Source organism: Sitophilus oryzae, unplaced genomic scaffold, assembly GCF_002938485.1.
Source record: "Sitophilus oryzae breed Bouriz unplaced genomic scaffold, Soryzae_2.0 scaffold_302_pilon_pilon, whole genome shotgun sequence".
Classification (NCBI taxonomy): Eukaryota; Metazoa; Arthropoda; class Insecta; order Coleoptera; family Curculionidae; genus Sitophilus; species Sitophilus oryzae.
The window spans coordinates 1,769,726-1,788,129 of NW_022146866.1; the positions used below are offsets into that span (position 1 = coordinate 1,769,726).

At 35.9% G+C, this 18,404-nt stretch overlaps 1 protein-coding gene across 1 annotated transcript; it reads right to left on the reverse strand.

The window, feature by feature from the left end:
* Window positions 1–387: 387 nt before the first annotated feature.
* LOC115884587 (glycine-rich cell wall structural protein 1-like) lies at window positions 388–17,967 on the reverse strand. The gene is made up of 6 exons (XM_030903209.1): window positions 17,745–17,967; window positions 6,346–6,931; window positions 4,537–4,651; window positions 2,492–2,819; window positions 1,774–1,970; window positions 388–672 (listed from the first exon to the last, which is right to left on the reverse strand). The coding sequence occupies exons 1-6, from the start codon at window positions 17,802–17,804 to the stop codon at window positions 630–632; spliced, it is 1,329 nt and encodes a 442-aa protein (XP_030759069.1). The 5' UTR covers window positions 17,805–17,967; the 3' UTR covers window positions 388–629.
* Window positions 17,968–18,404: the final 437 nt, after the last annotated feature.

Below are 18,404 nucleotides of genomic sequence, written 5' to 3' on the forward strand. Positions count from 1 at the left end.
AGGACTACTAGATCTCGATAAAAGGAATATATTTTTTCTTTGCCGTTTTTCAAATAACACACTCCAAAATAGCCCAGTTATTTTACTTCCAAAATTCGAATAATTTGCAACATAAAATAGCGAAAAGTCGCTGTTGGCGCACTGTTATTCTGATATCTGTTATTTTTTGGAAGTAACAACTGATACTTAATAACAGTTGTAAAATAGGTGATCGTTAAATAAGTACCTGTACCTTCTTACACTGTATATGTCATGCTCTCTATACAGAGCATGACAGTGTAACACATTGATATTCTATTGCATAAAAATGCACAAGGATTTCTAAAGATTTTTCATCAGTTTCTCTATTTGTCAAAGCGGTTAAAAGGAAAATTAAAAACAATAATACTGGATGTACAACCATTTATTTTTGTTTTAACAAAAATGAAATAGAACAATTCCATGTCTCTGCAGAAACGTCGTCGGAGTCGATTAAAAAAAAGATACAAAAATATATAAAACACAAACTAAAACCTAACTTAATAAATAAATATAAATAATATAACACAAGGAATAAATACTTAAAATACAATGACTATCGGACGAGTGAATCAGGTTTGCGAGTTTTAAATCCAAATGGGTGCTGGCATCTAGATGTGGCTGTAGAATGGTACCGAGTTGTGTTTGTAGAACCTATTATAATAAGTATGAAATTAGTTTATCATTAATTTTCTGTTATAGTGTACAGGGTGTCCTATTTTCTTGTGTTTTACAAGGTATCTCGCTTATGGGTAGAGATACAAAGATGCGGTTTTCACATCACTGTGCTACGAAATATAACCTAAACTTATGTTTTTTAAATGGAACACAATGTATATTATTTTTTATTAAATTTGCCTTGTCATGAGCTTTCTAAAAATATAGTAGATCCTAGTCTTATTTTCATAAATAAGGAAAAAAAAGTCAAAAAATACATTTTTTAACGTAAGTACCGAAAATTTTCACTGCCTCCTGGACTATAATCGAACAAATTGATAGTGTAAAATTTTTAGACTAAATAATAAAAGAACTGCTTGATCTAAGTAGGAATCATCTCTGTATTGAAAACAGATATTTGTACTGACTATGCACAGGTAAAAAAGTAAAATTGGTCTAGTTAATGTAGACCATTGCAGACTCTATAGTTAATAAGAAAAAAAAATCAGAAAAGCCCATTTTTTGTCACTGTATAAGAATCTGGTTTGCAAAAGATTATAAATAACTAGGAGTAGACCTAGGGATGATGAAGAGAATTATAGTGCAATAGAATAATTTGATTTGGATAACCAGCCACATTTTGCGGCTACAGTGTTTACAGTTATAAAAGGCGTATACAACCATTATTTAAAGAGTGTATAGGCACAGATTAGGTATACTATATGTATACAGATAAAAATCTTGTACCTAATTCGTGGTACGAGAATTGTTTTTTATGACGATGAGCAAACGAGTAAAATTTCCTGTGCGCAAAAAGAAACTCGCGTTTAAACAGCGTAATAACTGGGCCGGTCAGGCGCTGTGCACAATTTTAGAGGCCATAAGTGGGCGTGGTATGTGCGCAAACTAGTAACCTAACTAGTGCGCGACTCCGAAAATTGGAACCACGAAAAACAATGCTTTTGACGATAAGTTTATAATCTGTATAATATGTGGTATTAATAGGCTTTGATGAAAAAGGAATGGTTATGATGCAATATACGGAAAAAGTATCCAAAAAGAATTGCTCTACTAATTTTGCTCTATTTATTTACTTACTTTGAATTCTCTTGATGTCCTAGCAAGCTCTGAGCATCTATTCCCTTGTTCAGCCCATAGACAGACCCCTGTTGGCCATGTTTGTTGTGACCATACTTGCCTACTTCTCCATTTTCTTTCTTTAACTCGTGCGCATTGTTGCTGTGGCCAGATTTTGCAACTTCTGCCTTGTTGTATTTGCCATCCTCGTGGGCCCCCTAGAATCAAACATTTTCAATATTATATTCACTAGGTTTTAAACTTGTATTTTATTTTAAGTGTTTTTTTTTTCGTGTGGCACCATGCATAATACTTTAATTACATCCACTGAAGAAATCAATTTTTGGTTTTTCAAAAAAGATATGTTTTAGCGAATAACAACAATAATTATAACAATAACAACAATAACAAACAATTTTTTTTATTCACGTGGTTGAAAATTATTGAATTACTAATATCGCTATTAAAAAATACGGGTTGATGGTAGAACGGTGAAAATTTAGGATTGTATGTAGTCTTGAATGCCACATAATGACATAATAAAAAAAATGTTTTCCAAAAAATAAAAAAAATTGGGGTGGATCACCCCAGGGGTATAAAAATAGATAACGACCTATTCTCAGACCTACTGAATATACATATAAAGTCGTTTCGGAGAAGTATAGTAACTAAAACTGGAACACGAGAATTTTATATACCTACTATTAGATTGTATAAATTTGTATTAAATATGTCTTACCTTAAATGAGGATTCTCCCTTCTTGCCGAATGCTCCGGCTTGTCCAGCAACATTGCTCTTGCTACCTTCGTCATGAGCTTCATCGTAGAATTCTTCTGTCTTGCCCGATTCGTCCTTATGATGGGAGGATTTGTATCCCTTAATGCGATGACCCTTTTTGTGACCCTGTTGCTCTTTGTGTTCGCCTTGGTTTATGCCCTTTTGGTTGTAGTTCTGGCCCCCGGAGTAGTGTTTTCCGTCTTGGGCAAGGTTGTTTCCTCCTGCTAGGTTCTGGTAGTAACCTTTTTCGCCTTTGCTGTCGACTATGCCGGAGTTTCCATTGACATATCTGAAATTATAATAATGTGAGTTGGAATTGTAACACCATGTAGGTATTGCATCTCTGAAACATTGGAAATATCATATAAATATTGAAATGATTAAAAATTTCCCATTTTGTTTTAGAGGATTTTTAAACGAACTCATTAAAATCAAGCAAATTGTTTATTTTAGGTAGTTTTAAACGAATTCCTTTTGAAATTATAAGAAATAGAAGTTATTTTTTTTCATTTAAAGCTCATTTATTTAATTATGTCTTATTGTATTTTTTATGCAGAACAAACACATCATTTAAAATGTATTTGATGTACAGCTGGTTCCAAAAAAAAATGAATACGACTCTTTAGACATTTTTTTCGAATATTTGAGCAGTGTATATTTATGTGTCAAGTATTTTGACATGTTAAGGTTATTGTTGACATTGCATAAAACAACTTTGCTTTTGACAAAGTGCCAAATAAACTTTTCAGAATGTCAGCATGACATGAGTAGAGAAATGGAGGACTGGTATCATAGAATATACTGCCCGAAATAATAAAAATATGTTTTAAATCGTATTCAATTTTATTGGAACCAGCTGTACCTGTAGAAAAAGAAAATTATGCTATGATAATGGATATATAATACGATATGAGGATTTAAAATCCTTAATGAAAATCATCGATTGGCTATTATTGACTAATTGATTTATTATTGATCTATATTCATCTGGAATTAACTTAACCATTTTCCTGAGATTGCTATATCTTATCTATAAAAGCCTATCTCTTATTAGCCTATCATGGGATTCAAACATATGGGCTCAAAATTCAAACTTAAAAACTAGTAGCGTTGATTAAAAAAATAATAAAATGCGCAACCTTATGGGCGATTTCGTGGCATGAAACCTGTCCGAGATGTAGCTGGCGTTACCGTCAGTCTGTCCGAGATTTAGTTTAGCACTGCGCCGCTGCTCGCTGATTTTATAGCACAGCGGATAAAGAATATACTGTACCGTAATTCTACTTTCAGTCAACAGAGTTAGTGGTTGCCGGAAACAGTGTTGCCCAAATTAATCCGTAGATTTGCGGATTTTGGGTACAGAACGTTAATAATACGGATTTTCTATCATTAAACAATTTAATATAATGTTATATAATTAAACAAAGAACGGCGTCAGAGTTGGCTTCAAAATAAAGATCGCTGTTATTTCATATGTAAAATATTATGGTAGATATCAATAATCGTCATTTCCTAGCCAACTAAATGACTTTTTTCGATCATACGACATATTCGGTACCTATGAAAGAATTTTTATTTTTGTTGTTTATTCTATGTTTTGTTGTTTATTCTATGTTTAACACGAATAAATTTTCAATACATAAACGCGAATTTTTCATCCAAAGATATTGTCGTTAAACGTATTACAGATATTACACATTTTAATATGGCAACACTGTCGCTTCGCTTTCAGATTCACATGGCCTTCGATATGTCTTCGATGGCCGAATTAGAGAAAATAAGTGTTTTATGCGTTGGCCGCACAACGATTGGAGTCTCCACCGTACAGCATTTGAGACGCAAGGGAAAATCAAATCAGCCTTGTCACGAATTCGCCCATTAGGTTGCGTATCTTCCCAATTCTTTCAATCAACGCTAGTAGCTTGTTAAAATCAGAGAAGTATTCCTTCCTATTTTATTTAATATGTTATTTGTTTATTGTTTAAAAACTCTTAGATAATACTAACCCTCCACCTCCATTGTTATATTGAGCTCCTTGACTTCCACCGGCTTTTTCGTAATTGGCATTGTTCAAATTTTTGTGGCCTTTGCTGTATTGATCATGACCTACCGCTGATCCACCTATAAATTATATAGATAATTATTTAACTATTATTTTCAGTACATCATAATTAATAATAGAATTATAAAATTCCGATATTTTTAAAAAAGGATAATACAGAATTAAAATTAATGGAAAGAATATGAAACTTATAGATAAACCATAGACTTAATTTATTTTAAATTAATTTTTTTTTAACTTTAGTGGTTTTCGTTCTAAGTTTGTGAATATTAAACAGTACAGACTAAACATACTTTGTATTCTGAGCAAAGAACTGGAAAGAATAAGTTTCATAAAAAATATTTATACGTCAGGCTTTCATGGAGTTAGCTATCAATTTATATACAGGGTTTCCCAATATATGATCTTTAGACAATTATACAGGGCGCCCCAATATTCCGTGGACATACGTAGTAGTTTTACTACGTATTTTTGGAATCAAAATAAGTTCATTGGACACAATTTACCTCTATACAAAACTGCTTCGTTTGTCCGTTAGAGGGCATCAAACTTTAAAAATATAAACACATTTTTTTAAGATATTTTAAGAACCGTTATTCCGATTTGAATGATATTTGTTGTGCCTATGTTTTGTTAAGATTCGACTTTCACAAAAATCCAGAAAAAGTATCGGAAGGGTTAGAACTACCCCCCAAACTGCCCTGCATAAATTTTAGTAGAAATATTTTCTAACTCCACCGACGACTGATTGTTTTCCGTAAAATAGTCCTTCTAGTGTTTACTACATTTTTATCTTTTGTTAAAAATCACCACCTCGCATACATTTTGAGGAAACATTTTTTTCTCCGGAGCTTCCTTACAAAAATGTTTCTTCTCACATCAAGCTATGTACAGGGAGTTTCTTAATGTTATGCTAATATATAATTAAAGTCATTTTAGTTCAGGGTCAAAACGCTAAAAATCTGAGGCGGTGACTGATGTGTGGAAATCGTTTTTGTATCAGCTGGATGGAAATTAAGAGATACAATAAAAAAATTGTATTTAAAAAAAAACAGTTTTATGCATAGAAGATGTGTATAATATTTCATAAAGATAATTATAACAACCTCAGAGTTATTATGAAAAAAAAATTTTTTTTTTAAATTTCCACCATTTATCTCAAAAGTTAACATGTTTAGGACATACATTCATATGAAGTTTTTTCTTAAAATAGGTCCAATCATTACCTCTTTAAATATTAACATGTCATTAAGGAACACCCTGTATAATAGGCACATAAAATATAATAGGCGCTAAAAATCTAGTTGGCAAAAATATTGAACTTTATGTTATTACTAGTTGAAGCCTGGCGACATCAGGAAAAAAATTCTTTTTATTTTTTGTTTAATTAAATGAAAAACAAAAAATCCGACGACGACAGTTTTTAGAAGAACCAATTAGCTATCTTTTAGCAAAAAAAGCAACTTTCTAGAGCAAGTCGTTACTTCAGTAGAGACGACACAGATAAACATTAGCATTTTATATTATGTAGATTACAAATGATATTTGGCAACAAGCTTCATAAATTTTAAATTAATTAACGTTCGGGTTTATTTTTGATTGCCCTCTAAGAGACATACGTACTAGTTGTATGTAAAATTACGTAGTAGTTGTATGTCCCCGGAATATTGGGACACCCTCTATAGCATTAAACTTTAGATTAATTACTGGAAGGCATAAAATTGGATCCCAGTAATGGACAACACTAACTCACCATAACCTGCTCCGTATAGGCCACCTCCTCCAATTCCTATACCTCCAGCTCCGATTCCACCTCCTCCGATTCCGCCTCCTCCAATAAACTGGCCTCCTCCTATACCACCGTACCCTAGACCTCCGTGGAGTCCGATACCTCCAGCTCCCAATCCGGCTCCTCCTAGACCAATTCCACCGCCTCCCACTCCTAATCCGGCGCCTCCGAGTCCGATTCCAGCTCCTCCAAGTCCGATACCCCCTCCTCCTATCCCTAGACCGGCTCCGGCCAATCCCAGGCCAGCTCCTCCGCCGCCTGCACCAATCAGGCCACCGCCGCCTGCACCGATTAGGCCCTGACCAGCTCCGATGAGTCCGGCGCCTCCGTGGAGGCCTAGACCGGCGCCTCCGCCGATTAGGCCTGCGCCTCCACCTCCTATGAAGCCGGGAGCTGTAGCTACGGAGCCGATTATTCCGGTTTCGGCGGGGTAGTAGCCGCCCTCCTCCACAGAGTAACCCCGGATTGGTACGGTGGAAGCTTCGCTTTGGTAGCGGTACTTATACATGGGCTTTTCATTTTCCAGAGATTCGCCTTCAGTACAGGAAACCTGTGGAATAGAGTATAGAGTTCAGATTGAGTATAAAGTCGTTCCAATGAGCGAATACACGATAGTGACATCGATTGTTTAATTCACACATACATTGCATTTTCTTTGAGCAAGTATCACAGTTCAGATACTTAGGAATAGATATGTCGCACTATCATGATCCAGAGAAAGATCTGAGAAGCCAGATAAACAAAGCAACGGCCATGTCAGGATGTCTGAGGCAAATAGTGTGAATAAACCCCTTCATGCAAATAGACAGCAAAATAAAAATTTATAAGACCTGCATCAGACCAATAATGACATTAGAAATACAATAGCATATGACAATAGCATAGAAATCCGAGAGGAAACAAACAAGACCAAAAACATGTTAAGAGTCGCTGAAATGAAGAACCTGCTAAGAACCATAATGGAGAAGTCTAGAAGAGACAGGTGGTGTATTGCGGTTAAGTAATTAGTGTTTTATTTTGCTGTTGTAACACCAAAGGTTCAACCCCCAACTGTAATCCTATTATGGAACAAGTCTGATTCTGAGCTCTATTGAAGCTCTGTTTAAAAAAAACTATCAAGAACAGGAGCTGCAAATGAAAAGTGGATATCTACTCAAAATCATGCGAAGATGACCTGCTGTGTACTAAATAAGCTGTAGCCCGAATACTGGTAAACGTCATTAATAATATGTTTAACTAATGACAATATTTTATTAAGTAGCTTTTCATTAATGAAATCGTTGGAAATATTTTATATAAATAATTCGATAGCATGATGATTTATTAATCAGTTGTAGTTATTTGTGTATTATCCAGATATTTGAATTATGACGTTGAATTATGACATTGAATTAATGATAACAATTTTTAGTTCAAAACATCAACGTAAAAATGCAATGGATATTTTTATTAAACAATCTAAAAATTTTATGAGGCATCTTTGACCTAAAGTACACTAAATAGATTAATAATTGATCAGATATAGTTTTAATTTACTTAACTTTATGTAATTTCAGTTTATCAGAACGTCAACGTTTTTAATATACGTGTTTAATGACGTGTTTTCATAGAAATGTCTGTACTAAAAAGCTAAAGTTTTCTTGTATTGTAGTAGTTACATTATGATATTTTAAACAGTTTTTCCTTATTTTTCTTCTTTTTTGCTTCTGAAGACGAATATATACCCTGAAGACGAAATATACGCCCTAAAACGTTAAGCATGCTTTCTTGGTTAGGCATATTTGCAATGACAATTTTTCAGTGACAAGCTGGTTTGCGTTTGGGTTCAACATGGGTTCAACCTCAAGGTTCAACGCCGTAGTATTTTAGAAATCATAACTTTATATTTTTAGTATTGAAAATACTTCTGGCCGCGTTTATATGGGACCCATCTTTGAAAAAACGACATGCTAGAGGCGACATGGAGTTCAATAACCTGCCTAATCAACTTGTCAACACGTAAGTCGATAGCTGAAGGCCGTCCGAGGGTCGAAATGAGGTCTTATTAGTGTGGGCCAACTGTTTTATGGATATGGATGTTTAGTCTCTGAAAGCGGATATTATTATAAAAAAGAATATGCATCAAGGCATAGGGTTTTAAGTACAGTTGGGCTATTTTAATCTAACTCTTTCCGTATGAGAAGCAGGGGGCAAATTATACGTGAAAGAGCGGAATAACATAAATAATAAATTTAGACTAATGCAATATTTTTTCTTGGCGCGTAGGATAATGCGCACAATCGATGCATTACAGGGAATAATTAATTAAATCATTAAGTTCCAAAACATATAATAATTCGGGTCTCATCGGATCTGCTGATATATTTTGATAAAATTTAGGCTATTAGGACCTATATTTTTTATATGATAATTATTTTTTTAATTAACAACTTAGGACACAGAAAAAGCTTGCATGGTTTCCACCGCCAACGTAAAACAAATTAGTTCAAGGCGGTGCCAAATATTTATTGGGATAAGTTTTTAAACGATTTAAATATTGTTCTAAATAATAATTATCATTTAATTAGTGCTAACTTATTAAATTTTACAACATGGCGAAATTTCAACAAAATCAGCCAACAAATCTTTGAGATATTAATAGGTCTATTAGAAAACACCTTGACACCCCTGTATCTTTAAAATTATACATTTCCGGGCACATGTTTATATGAACTTTTTACCTTAAAAACATTCAAAGGATCACCTCCTGAAGTTTGGCCAGATACTTAATTAACATCCTGTATTTAAAAATGGCTATCTAGTGATTTAGTAAGCTTTGTTTATTTTAATAGGCAAAAAATTCATTTCATAAAAAATAAACAAACCCATAATACAAATACTATACACCAATTAATTAATTTTAATTGTATCTAAAGGCACTTTAATAATTGAAAAATGGACAGGAGCACTTAAAAATAACTTCATAGAGTATATCAAATATGCTAAAAATAATAATTCCAATAAAAAAACACAAATGGCACATTAAAATCTGCATTATCTGAAATCAAACTATAGCTAAACGGCTAATAAAATAATAGAGACAAGACGCCGACATCTATAACAAGATGAGCAGTTTTTAATAATTATTCCGAGTTATTATTACATACTTGTTTTACAATTATTGTAATACAATAGCATTCCTTCAAATAAATTTTGATTTAAGTATTGTTAATATAGTCATATTAATGATTATAGCCCGTACGATTTCTAAAATAAATAATCAAGAGTGTTTTTATCAGAATTATTGTATGATTAAGTAGAAATAGTTAATATTTAGTAACTTCGTAAGTGTTATATTTTAATATAATTATGAATTTAATAATTAAATAATTATCTTAAGTTTAAATTGTGGTAAACTTGTATGAGTTTCAATCATTTATATTTAAAATCTTAGGGAAGGCAATATAGATTTTAGGCAGGAGAACTCAAGAGAACGACTGTGCAATTAGTAATTAAGACTACAATTTTTTTTTACTTGCCATTTTCTTCTCGTTCACGTTGCACGTTGACTCTTCGTTGTGTCACACACAATCTGAATTTCGGATATGATGCAGAACTGATAAATTGGACCAAATATATTAATTGCAGGTAATCAAAGACATGTTTTTGTTAACTTTGCAAACATTTAAGGCATGCAATAATTTTAAAAAATTTTGACATGAGATTACTTTATAATTCTTGGAAGTCTTGGATGATAAAGATTTGAATTATTATGGGTCTGTTTTGTTTAAGAAGCTAACAAATAATTTCAAAAACTCAACTATCAAAATATAATGGTAGCAAATTTTTAAAATAATGCATAGCTATAATGTTCTATATTAATTGGACATACTGAATGTAAACTAGGTATAGTTGCTGCAATCGATAATATATTGTTGCGAGCCGGTGTGCCCTGCTACGAGCGAAGAAGACTGTACCGGTGAGAGTAATGAACACGCATTATTATTCTGTATCCTTGAAGAAGGGAACCCTGTTAGGGTACTGTTGTTCGGTCTCCTCAGTCATTCGAAGCGTGGAAGCCTCCAAAGTTTCGACTTCAAAAATTCCGGACAAAATGGTGAAGGAGTTAGTAAACGTTAAAGGATTATCTCCCGAAAATAGTAGAAAATTGAGAAACCTGATAATCAAGTATCAAGATGTGTTTGATAAAGGAGAAGCAGGACAGAGAGGTCGTACCAATTTAGTACAACATAAAATTGATACAGGAGATGCACGACCAATCAAACAAAATCCGAGAAGACTTCCGCTCGCCAAACGTGAAGAAGCTGATAAAATCCTTCGAGAAATGAAAGAAGAGGGTGTCATCGAACCATCTAACAGCCCGTGGACATCGCCGGTAGTACTAGTAAAGAAGAAAGACGGTACCACCAGATTCTGTGTTGATTATCGGCAGCTCAATAATGTTACCAAGAAGGATAGTTATCCCCTGCCGAGGATAGACGATACTCTAGACACGCTGGCGGGGTTAACGATATTCTCTACGTTAGATCTGAAAAGTGGATATTGGCAAGTCGACATGGCGCCGAAAGATAGAGAGAAGACAGCGTTCTCGGTGGGCTCCGGACTGTGGCAATTTACCGTCATGCCTTTTGGATTGTGCAACGCGCCAGCTACCTTTGAGAGACTAATGGAGTCTGTGTTAAAGGGACTATCCTGGACTACCTGTTTAGTGTACCTGGATGACATCATAGTGGTGGGGAAATCCTTTGACCATCATCTGAAGAATTTGGAAGAAGTTTTCAAGCGACTAGGGAGTTCTGGTTTGAAACTTAGCCCCAAGAAATGTCATCTGTGTCAAGAAAAGGTACACTACTTGGGCCATGTAGTCTCCTCCCAAGGAGTTGCGGTAGATCCACAGAAGACCAGACAGTGGAAGAGTGGCCGATACCTAAAGATAAACATGAACTACGAAGCTTTTTGGGACTATGCACATACTATCGACGCTATGTACAGGGTTTCGCCACCATCGCAAAACCATTGACCAGACTTACCGAAGGAGAGGCGTTTCTCTTGGGACTCAGATTCTGACCAGGCATTCCGAAAATTGAAGAAGGCCCTGACTAGTGCGCCCATACTTAGCTACCCTCTTGGCAACGGAAACTTTATATTGGATACCGACGCTAGCAATGTTGCATTAGGCGCTGTTCTGTCTCAGATCCAGGATGGTCAAGAAAAAGTCATTGGTTATTTTTAGTAAGACCTTGTCAAAACCGGAAAGGAACTACTGTGTAACCAGACGAGAATTACTAGCAGTAGTTAAAGCAGTGGAACACTTCTACAAGTATCTCTATGGAAGAAAGTTCTTGTTAAGAACAGACCATGCTGCTTTGAAATGGCTGTTGCAGTTTAAGAATCCCTGAAGGGCAGGTAGCTAGATGGATTGAACGATTACAAGAATTTGACTTCGACACAGAACATCGAGCTGGGGCAATCCATCGAAATGCCGACGCACTTTCCAGAAGACCTTGCGCTAAGGACTGCAAAGCATTGTTCCCGAGCAGAAGAGAAAGAAGTGAAACTCCTAAGAACAACTGTGGTTAATGATAGTTGGCAACCCGAAGATCTTGCAAATGACCAAACCAGTGACCCAGAATTAGGTTTAGTAATTAACTGGAAAAACACAGGCCAAAGACCAACGTGGGAAGAAGTTTGCAGATATTCGCCGAACGTAAAGTCGTACTGGGCCCAGTGGAATTCCTTGGTAATAGATAACGGACTACTTCGCCGTGTGATCGAGCGACCGGAGGGACAAGAAGAGAGAAGGCAAATCGTCATTCCAAAGAAGAGGGTCCCAGAAGTCTTGGAGGAAGTTCACAATGGAACCAGCGGTGGACATCTTGGTGTTACCAAGACACTTGGCAAGCTGCGTGAACGGTTCTACTGGGTGAACTGCAAAGAAGATGTGAGGGCCTGGTATAAGAAATGTGACACTTGCGCAGCCCTCAATGGGCCATAAAAGCGTGGTAAAGCCCCTATGCGCCAGTACAATGTTGGCAGTCCCTTCGAACGAATACCGATCGACGTGGCTTGTCCTTTTCCGGAGACGAACGATGGCAACAAATACATTGTGGTACTAATAATGGACTAATAACTACTAATGGATTACTTCAGCAAATGAGTCGAGGCCTACGCGTTGCCAAATCAAGAAGCGTCCACCGTTGCTGATGCCCTTGTTAAAGAATGGATCTGCAGGTTTGGTGTTCCCATGGAGCTTCATTCAGATCAGGGAAGAAACTTTGAATCCAATCTGTTCCAAGGCGTCTGTGAAATCCTGAACATCCGAAAGACCAGGACGACTGCTCTACATCCACAATCCGATGGGATGGTTGAACGCATGAACAGAACTATCAACCGTTATCTGGCCAAAATAGTCTCTGACCACCAAAGAGACTGGGACAAATTTCTTCACCTGTTCCTGTTGACCTACCGTTCATCCATCCAAGAATCTACAGGGCAAACTCCAGCCAGCATCGTTATGGGACGGGAAGTGCGCCTACCTTGTGATCTGAAATTTGGTTGCCGACCGGGAGAAGAAGTCGCGGAGAAGATTATGTCCACACACTACGTCAAAGGATGGACGACATTCATCAGAGAGTCCGCCTAAATATTCAAAGTGCTAGTGACCGAATGAAGGAACACTACGACATTCAAGCTGAGCATGGAGGATACCAACCAGGGAAGTTGGTGTGGCTATATAACCCGCAGAGACGTCGTGGGTTATCTCCGAAGCTACAATCCTCGTGGGAAGGGCCATACGAAGTCATGGATAGAATTAATGACGTCGTATACCGTATCAGAAAATTGCCAAAAGGAAAACCGAGGGTAGTCCATTTCAACCGTTTGAGCCCCTACCAAGGCGAAATAGAAGATCGTGCTGGGACCGTGAGAACCTGCAGCTTTGATCCCCCTGATTCGGAGATGTCCTTTGACGATTTCATGGCCCGATACAACAGCAGTGAGAAGGCTCGCTATGGTGTAACCAAAGAAGATCAACGAGACCTCTTTTCCGTGCCTCCTGATTATTCGCTCGCTCATTGTGTGGCTCGAGATTTGCGGATGTCCAGAGGAATCGCTGCGACGTTCAATGAGAAGTTTGGGCGTGTCGGAGAACTACGCCGACAGGATCCAGAGGTTGGAAGCGTCTTGAGGCTAACCGACAATGCACATGGTCAAGCAAGGCACATCTTCTACCTGGTCACCAAGGAATGGTCCCCGAGTAAGCCGACTTATCTCAATCTATGGAAGACCCTGATTGAACTGAGAGAAGCCCTGCTAAACAACAACATTGCACGATTAGCCATTCCGAAGCTGGCGTGTGGACTCGATGGTTTGAGTTGGCGTACAATCCGGAACATGATTGAAGTCTTGTTCAGATTTACGGGAATCGAGATCCTCGTTTGCTGCTACAACCCAAAGCTGAGATCGGGAGAGAAAACTGTAGACTGCTATTTCTACCAGACTTCGCAATGTACCAGGGGCCAGCTTTGCAAATACCTTCATTCACCGTATACATCTCGGGACGAGCATGTGCCTAAGAAGGGGGCAGTGTTGCGAGCCGGTGTGGACTCGACCTAACCTCACAATATGGCCCGCCCTCGGATGACCTTAACATCGCATAGACACCGCAATGATTCATTCGTTCGAGAAACATCGAGACCCACTAGAATGGACTCGTACATACGAGAACATTCGAAAACCTTCTCTATGCGCCTAACGATCTTTGGACTATTCTAGATTTCTTTTACCTGTCGGTATAAAAGCCGGCGGCAGTGGCCTAGAGAGGGCAGTTATAAATATACCAGTGCAGTTGACGCGCGAAAATTCAAAATAAATTCTTAGTTATAAATCGTTTGTAAATAGTTCTATAAGTCTTTTATCGTTATTGTTTTTGTTAATTAGTGTTAAATAAATAGTGTTTAAATAAATTGTGACTTTCTATCCACACGGAACCGACGAAAAAACGTAACAATATTTTGTTGCTTTTTATATCACACAACATTTACATCATAACAAAAAATCGTCAATACCGCTACTCATATTATGGGTACCTATGACTTAAATCTCATAATGATGTTTAAAAATACATAGGTATACATACTATGAGTAGTGGTTGTGACGGGTTTTTACTAGGTATGATGAAAAGAAGCTGCAAACTAAGTTATCGTGGAACTATATTTTAATTTATTTTTATCTACAGTAACTATTACTTATTTTTTGTACGGCGAATTTAAATTTATGGACCGTCCATAAATTTACACCGTAAGTTCGAATATTGGTTAAACCTAGAAATACCCAGGTAATAGCCCGAAATATGCAAAAAAGAGAGTGAGTTTAGGTTAGATTAGAATTAGGTTTTAGTTGGTTTTGCATTAATAAAAATATAGGCCTAATCTAAACTTAACCTAAAGTGACTTTTTTTGCATATTTTGGGCTCCTACGTGGGTAACCCTACGTTTAACCAATATTCGGGCTTTTACGGTAACATAATACTCATTCTGATTGGTTTAATCTGGCTCCATAATGAAACTGTGGGTTCGAGGTGCTATTGCAAATTAATGCCATTAATTCTATGTATATATATATATACATACATACCTCACATTTCTATAGTGTCGTGACCGTGATCGTGACCATTCATGAATCCGTACACGTTCATCTCCATCATTAATATTTTTCTTACAAAATTCTTCACTTTTATAAAAAGCCATCACGATAAAAATCAAATATCAAAATACTAATACAATATCACTATACGTATCTGGAATATATTTGCGAATGGCAATTAGCGATACGTTAGACTGCCGGAGTGCTGACGTCACGAATGTCAAATTGCTTTCCAAACAAGCTTTAGTTCTTTTATATTTCTATTGAGCTCTTCCAAATGACGTCACAAGTTAATATAAAATGTAAAAAACAGGTGATTGCTGACCACCGCCGACTTTTGTGTCTGGTATTTTCAATGCGCCTATGATGGTTGCGCATGTTGCAAAATCTGTGAATTTTTACATTTCTCTACAATATCAAAATACCTATAGGCGATTTTCAAGAAATGAACCGCCACAAAGGCCTGAGACATACATATGAGTTTTAAATGATTGAACTGAATTTGGTCACCTATACAGGGTGTTTCAAAAAATATGTGCAATCTCTCGTGGAGAGATTCCTCACGTAAAAATAAGATTTATTTTTCATATCAACATAGGTCCGATTCTGCTTTCTTTCGTAGCTAGAGGGTGTTAAAGTCTTATTATTTTTTCGATTTATTATAATTTTCTTCCAAGTGCTTTTAGCGTTTTGAATGAAATTTTGCGACATATTTTAAAGCTAAAAAAGTGTCGACATATTCACCAGGGACGTGCATATGGGTTATCACTGAAATATTTTTCTAAAAAAAGCATGTATGCCACTCACTTTTTTTCTTGTTAGCGAAATAGTGTAAGCAGTATAATAACGATTAAAAGTTGTCTCTTGATAGTTTGTTGATTTCGCCCTCCTTGATGAGATAAACGCAATTTTATTAATATGCCTTGATCCAAGTCTCAACAACCTTTAACAAAACTTAATATCATTAACTTGCGAAAGTTTTAAATAGGTACTAATACTAATTGATTCCTCATGAAAAAATATGAAAAATGTTTCTTTAAAAACATGGGTATGGAATGCATAGTTTTAGAGTTACAGTATGTTAAAACTTTTTAAAATTAGGGTTTTTGTAATTGTCTTAAATACCATTTTTTTTTATTTGAAATTGCTGTAGGTTGGCTAATAGTACCTACTAATAATAACTAATAGTAATAATATTTAATAATAAATTAGGTAAAATATATAATTTATTATTTTTTTTCCATAGCAACTGTTAAAATTGCCTTATACCGTATGATCGAATAAAAACGGCGTCAGCGATGGCTATGAAATGAAGATCGCTGTCATTTTATATGTAAATTTATATGGGAAATGTCATCGATCGTCATTTCCAAGCCAAATGGACGCCGTTTTATTCGATCATACGGTATATCTATCAAAAATAGTAGATAAAATAGTACTTTAACCGCACGGGTAGATTAAATGATACTTCAACAGCGAGGATAGATTAAAAATTTTATTTCTTCTCGCACGTTTTTTAATTGTTTCTATTTTTGAACATTTTTGTATTACTTTTCATAAGTTATTCAGGATTTAAATGGAAGTAGTTTGGATATGGCGTTTGTCGCCTCAGCCTGAATATCTGTTGGTAATTTAAATATTTCGTTTTGAGCCATTTCTGGCTCCAATTCAGTCAGCAATCGACACGAAAGAGAATTAAAAAATATTGACTCAAAACTGACAACTAAAGAGACAGCTTTATTTATTTGTCAAATTACATACATCGCAACGCAAAGCCAGCACAATATTTTTTTCTACTCGTAATAAATTCCTTGAAATAATAATTTCTGAATATTTTTTAAAACGTAACTCGCTATGGAAAAAAATATTGTTTTATACACGACGATAAAATTGCATTATCGTCTTCCGAAATTAATTCACTCGCGATGTTATCGCTCGTGAATTAATCTTTTCGGTCGACGATAAAATACCATTTTATTGTCTTGTATAAAAAATAACTATTATTTTTATTTTCATTTTATTAATTGTGATTAATAAAATTACGTTTTACCTTATCAAGGAGGCCGAATTCGACAAAATATAAAGAGCTACTTTTAATTGGCAATAAACGGCCTACACAATTTTGATATCAAAAGAGAAAAAGGCAGTGACGCAAATGTTTTTTTGAGAAATATTCCAGTAATAACCCATATACACGTCCTTGATGAATTTATCGACACTTTTTTAGCATTAGAATATGTAGCACTTATAGTAACTTTTACCCTCAAAATTTCATTCGAATCACTAAAATTACTTGGAAGAAAATTATAATAAATCGAAAGATTATACTTTAATACCGTGTAGCTACGAAACAAAGCAGAACCGGACCTATGCTGATATGAAAAATTCATGATTCCTGATATGAGGAATTCATATTCCTATGCTGATATGAAAAATAAATCTTATTTTTACGTGAGAAATCTTACCAAGAGAGATGGCACATGTTTTTTGAAATACCCTGTATATTAAACTTTAAAATACATCAAAATTTTAAGGTGTCCGTTTTTCGTACCGGTGAGTGCAGAAGAATTTATATTAATTTGAGAAATTATAATGCAACTTAAACTTGTTTAACTATTATTTCTTTGTTTAATTCCTTCGGGTTTGAGCAATTTTATATGCTTTTTATAATTAAGTTTACCCTTATTTGAATGTAGGGAGAAAGGCGCACTTTTACTTACTTGTCGCGTATAAACGAAAACACAAAGAAACAGAAAACTACCCAATCTCCGACGACACATGTTTTTCCTTTAAAATTTTCTCGAGTACCCTTAGAACCGCTCCAGAGAGATCCAGAGCACGGTGAGTGTGGAACTGACTGTTGGTACCTGTCGAAAACGTTTTATAGTCGTGATTTTCTGCCAGTAACGATCCGCTCGATTGGCTTTTCTTCTCGGTACGACCTTTGCGCGTCGCCCGTGTCCTTCGGCCGGCCGGAAGTACCAAGAAAATGAGGCTAATGAGACGTTTTCCAGCCGGTTTCGGTGGCGTTTTGCAAGCGCATCCGATCGATCGGGTGAAGCGTGGTGCCGTACCAATTGGGAACCCGCCAGATTTTCGGGGAATAACTTGGGAAAGGTTGACGTCGACGGCGACGGTTTGCGAGAGCTTTTCGCCTGAATCGGTGCTTTATGGTTGCCCTTCTTTTACGTTCTAATTATGGTTGAAAAATTTTCCATTTATGAACTTGCATCACTAAATAAATTCAAAATAACATCGGTAGCTATTGACATGCCCCTCTGAGTTTTTATAAGATTAAAACAAAAAAATCCATATATACAGGGTGAGTTTCTTACGATGTTCTCTATGAGTATCTCGGAGATAGAGAGTCGGTTATCTAC

Coding starts and splice junctions, on each gene's coding strand:
- LOC115884587 (XM_030903209.1), bottom strand. CDS start 17,804: ATGTGTCGTCGGAGATTGGGTAGTTTTCTGTTTCTTTGTGTTTTCGTT. Junction 2,820..4,536: donor TATAACAATGGAGGTGGAGG/GTTAGTATTATC, acceptor TTATAATTTCAG/ATATGTCAATGGAAACTCCG. Junction 673..1,773: donor GGACATCAAGAGAATTCAAA/GTAAGTAAATAA, acceptor TTATTATAATAG/GTTCTACAAACACAACTCGG.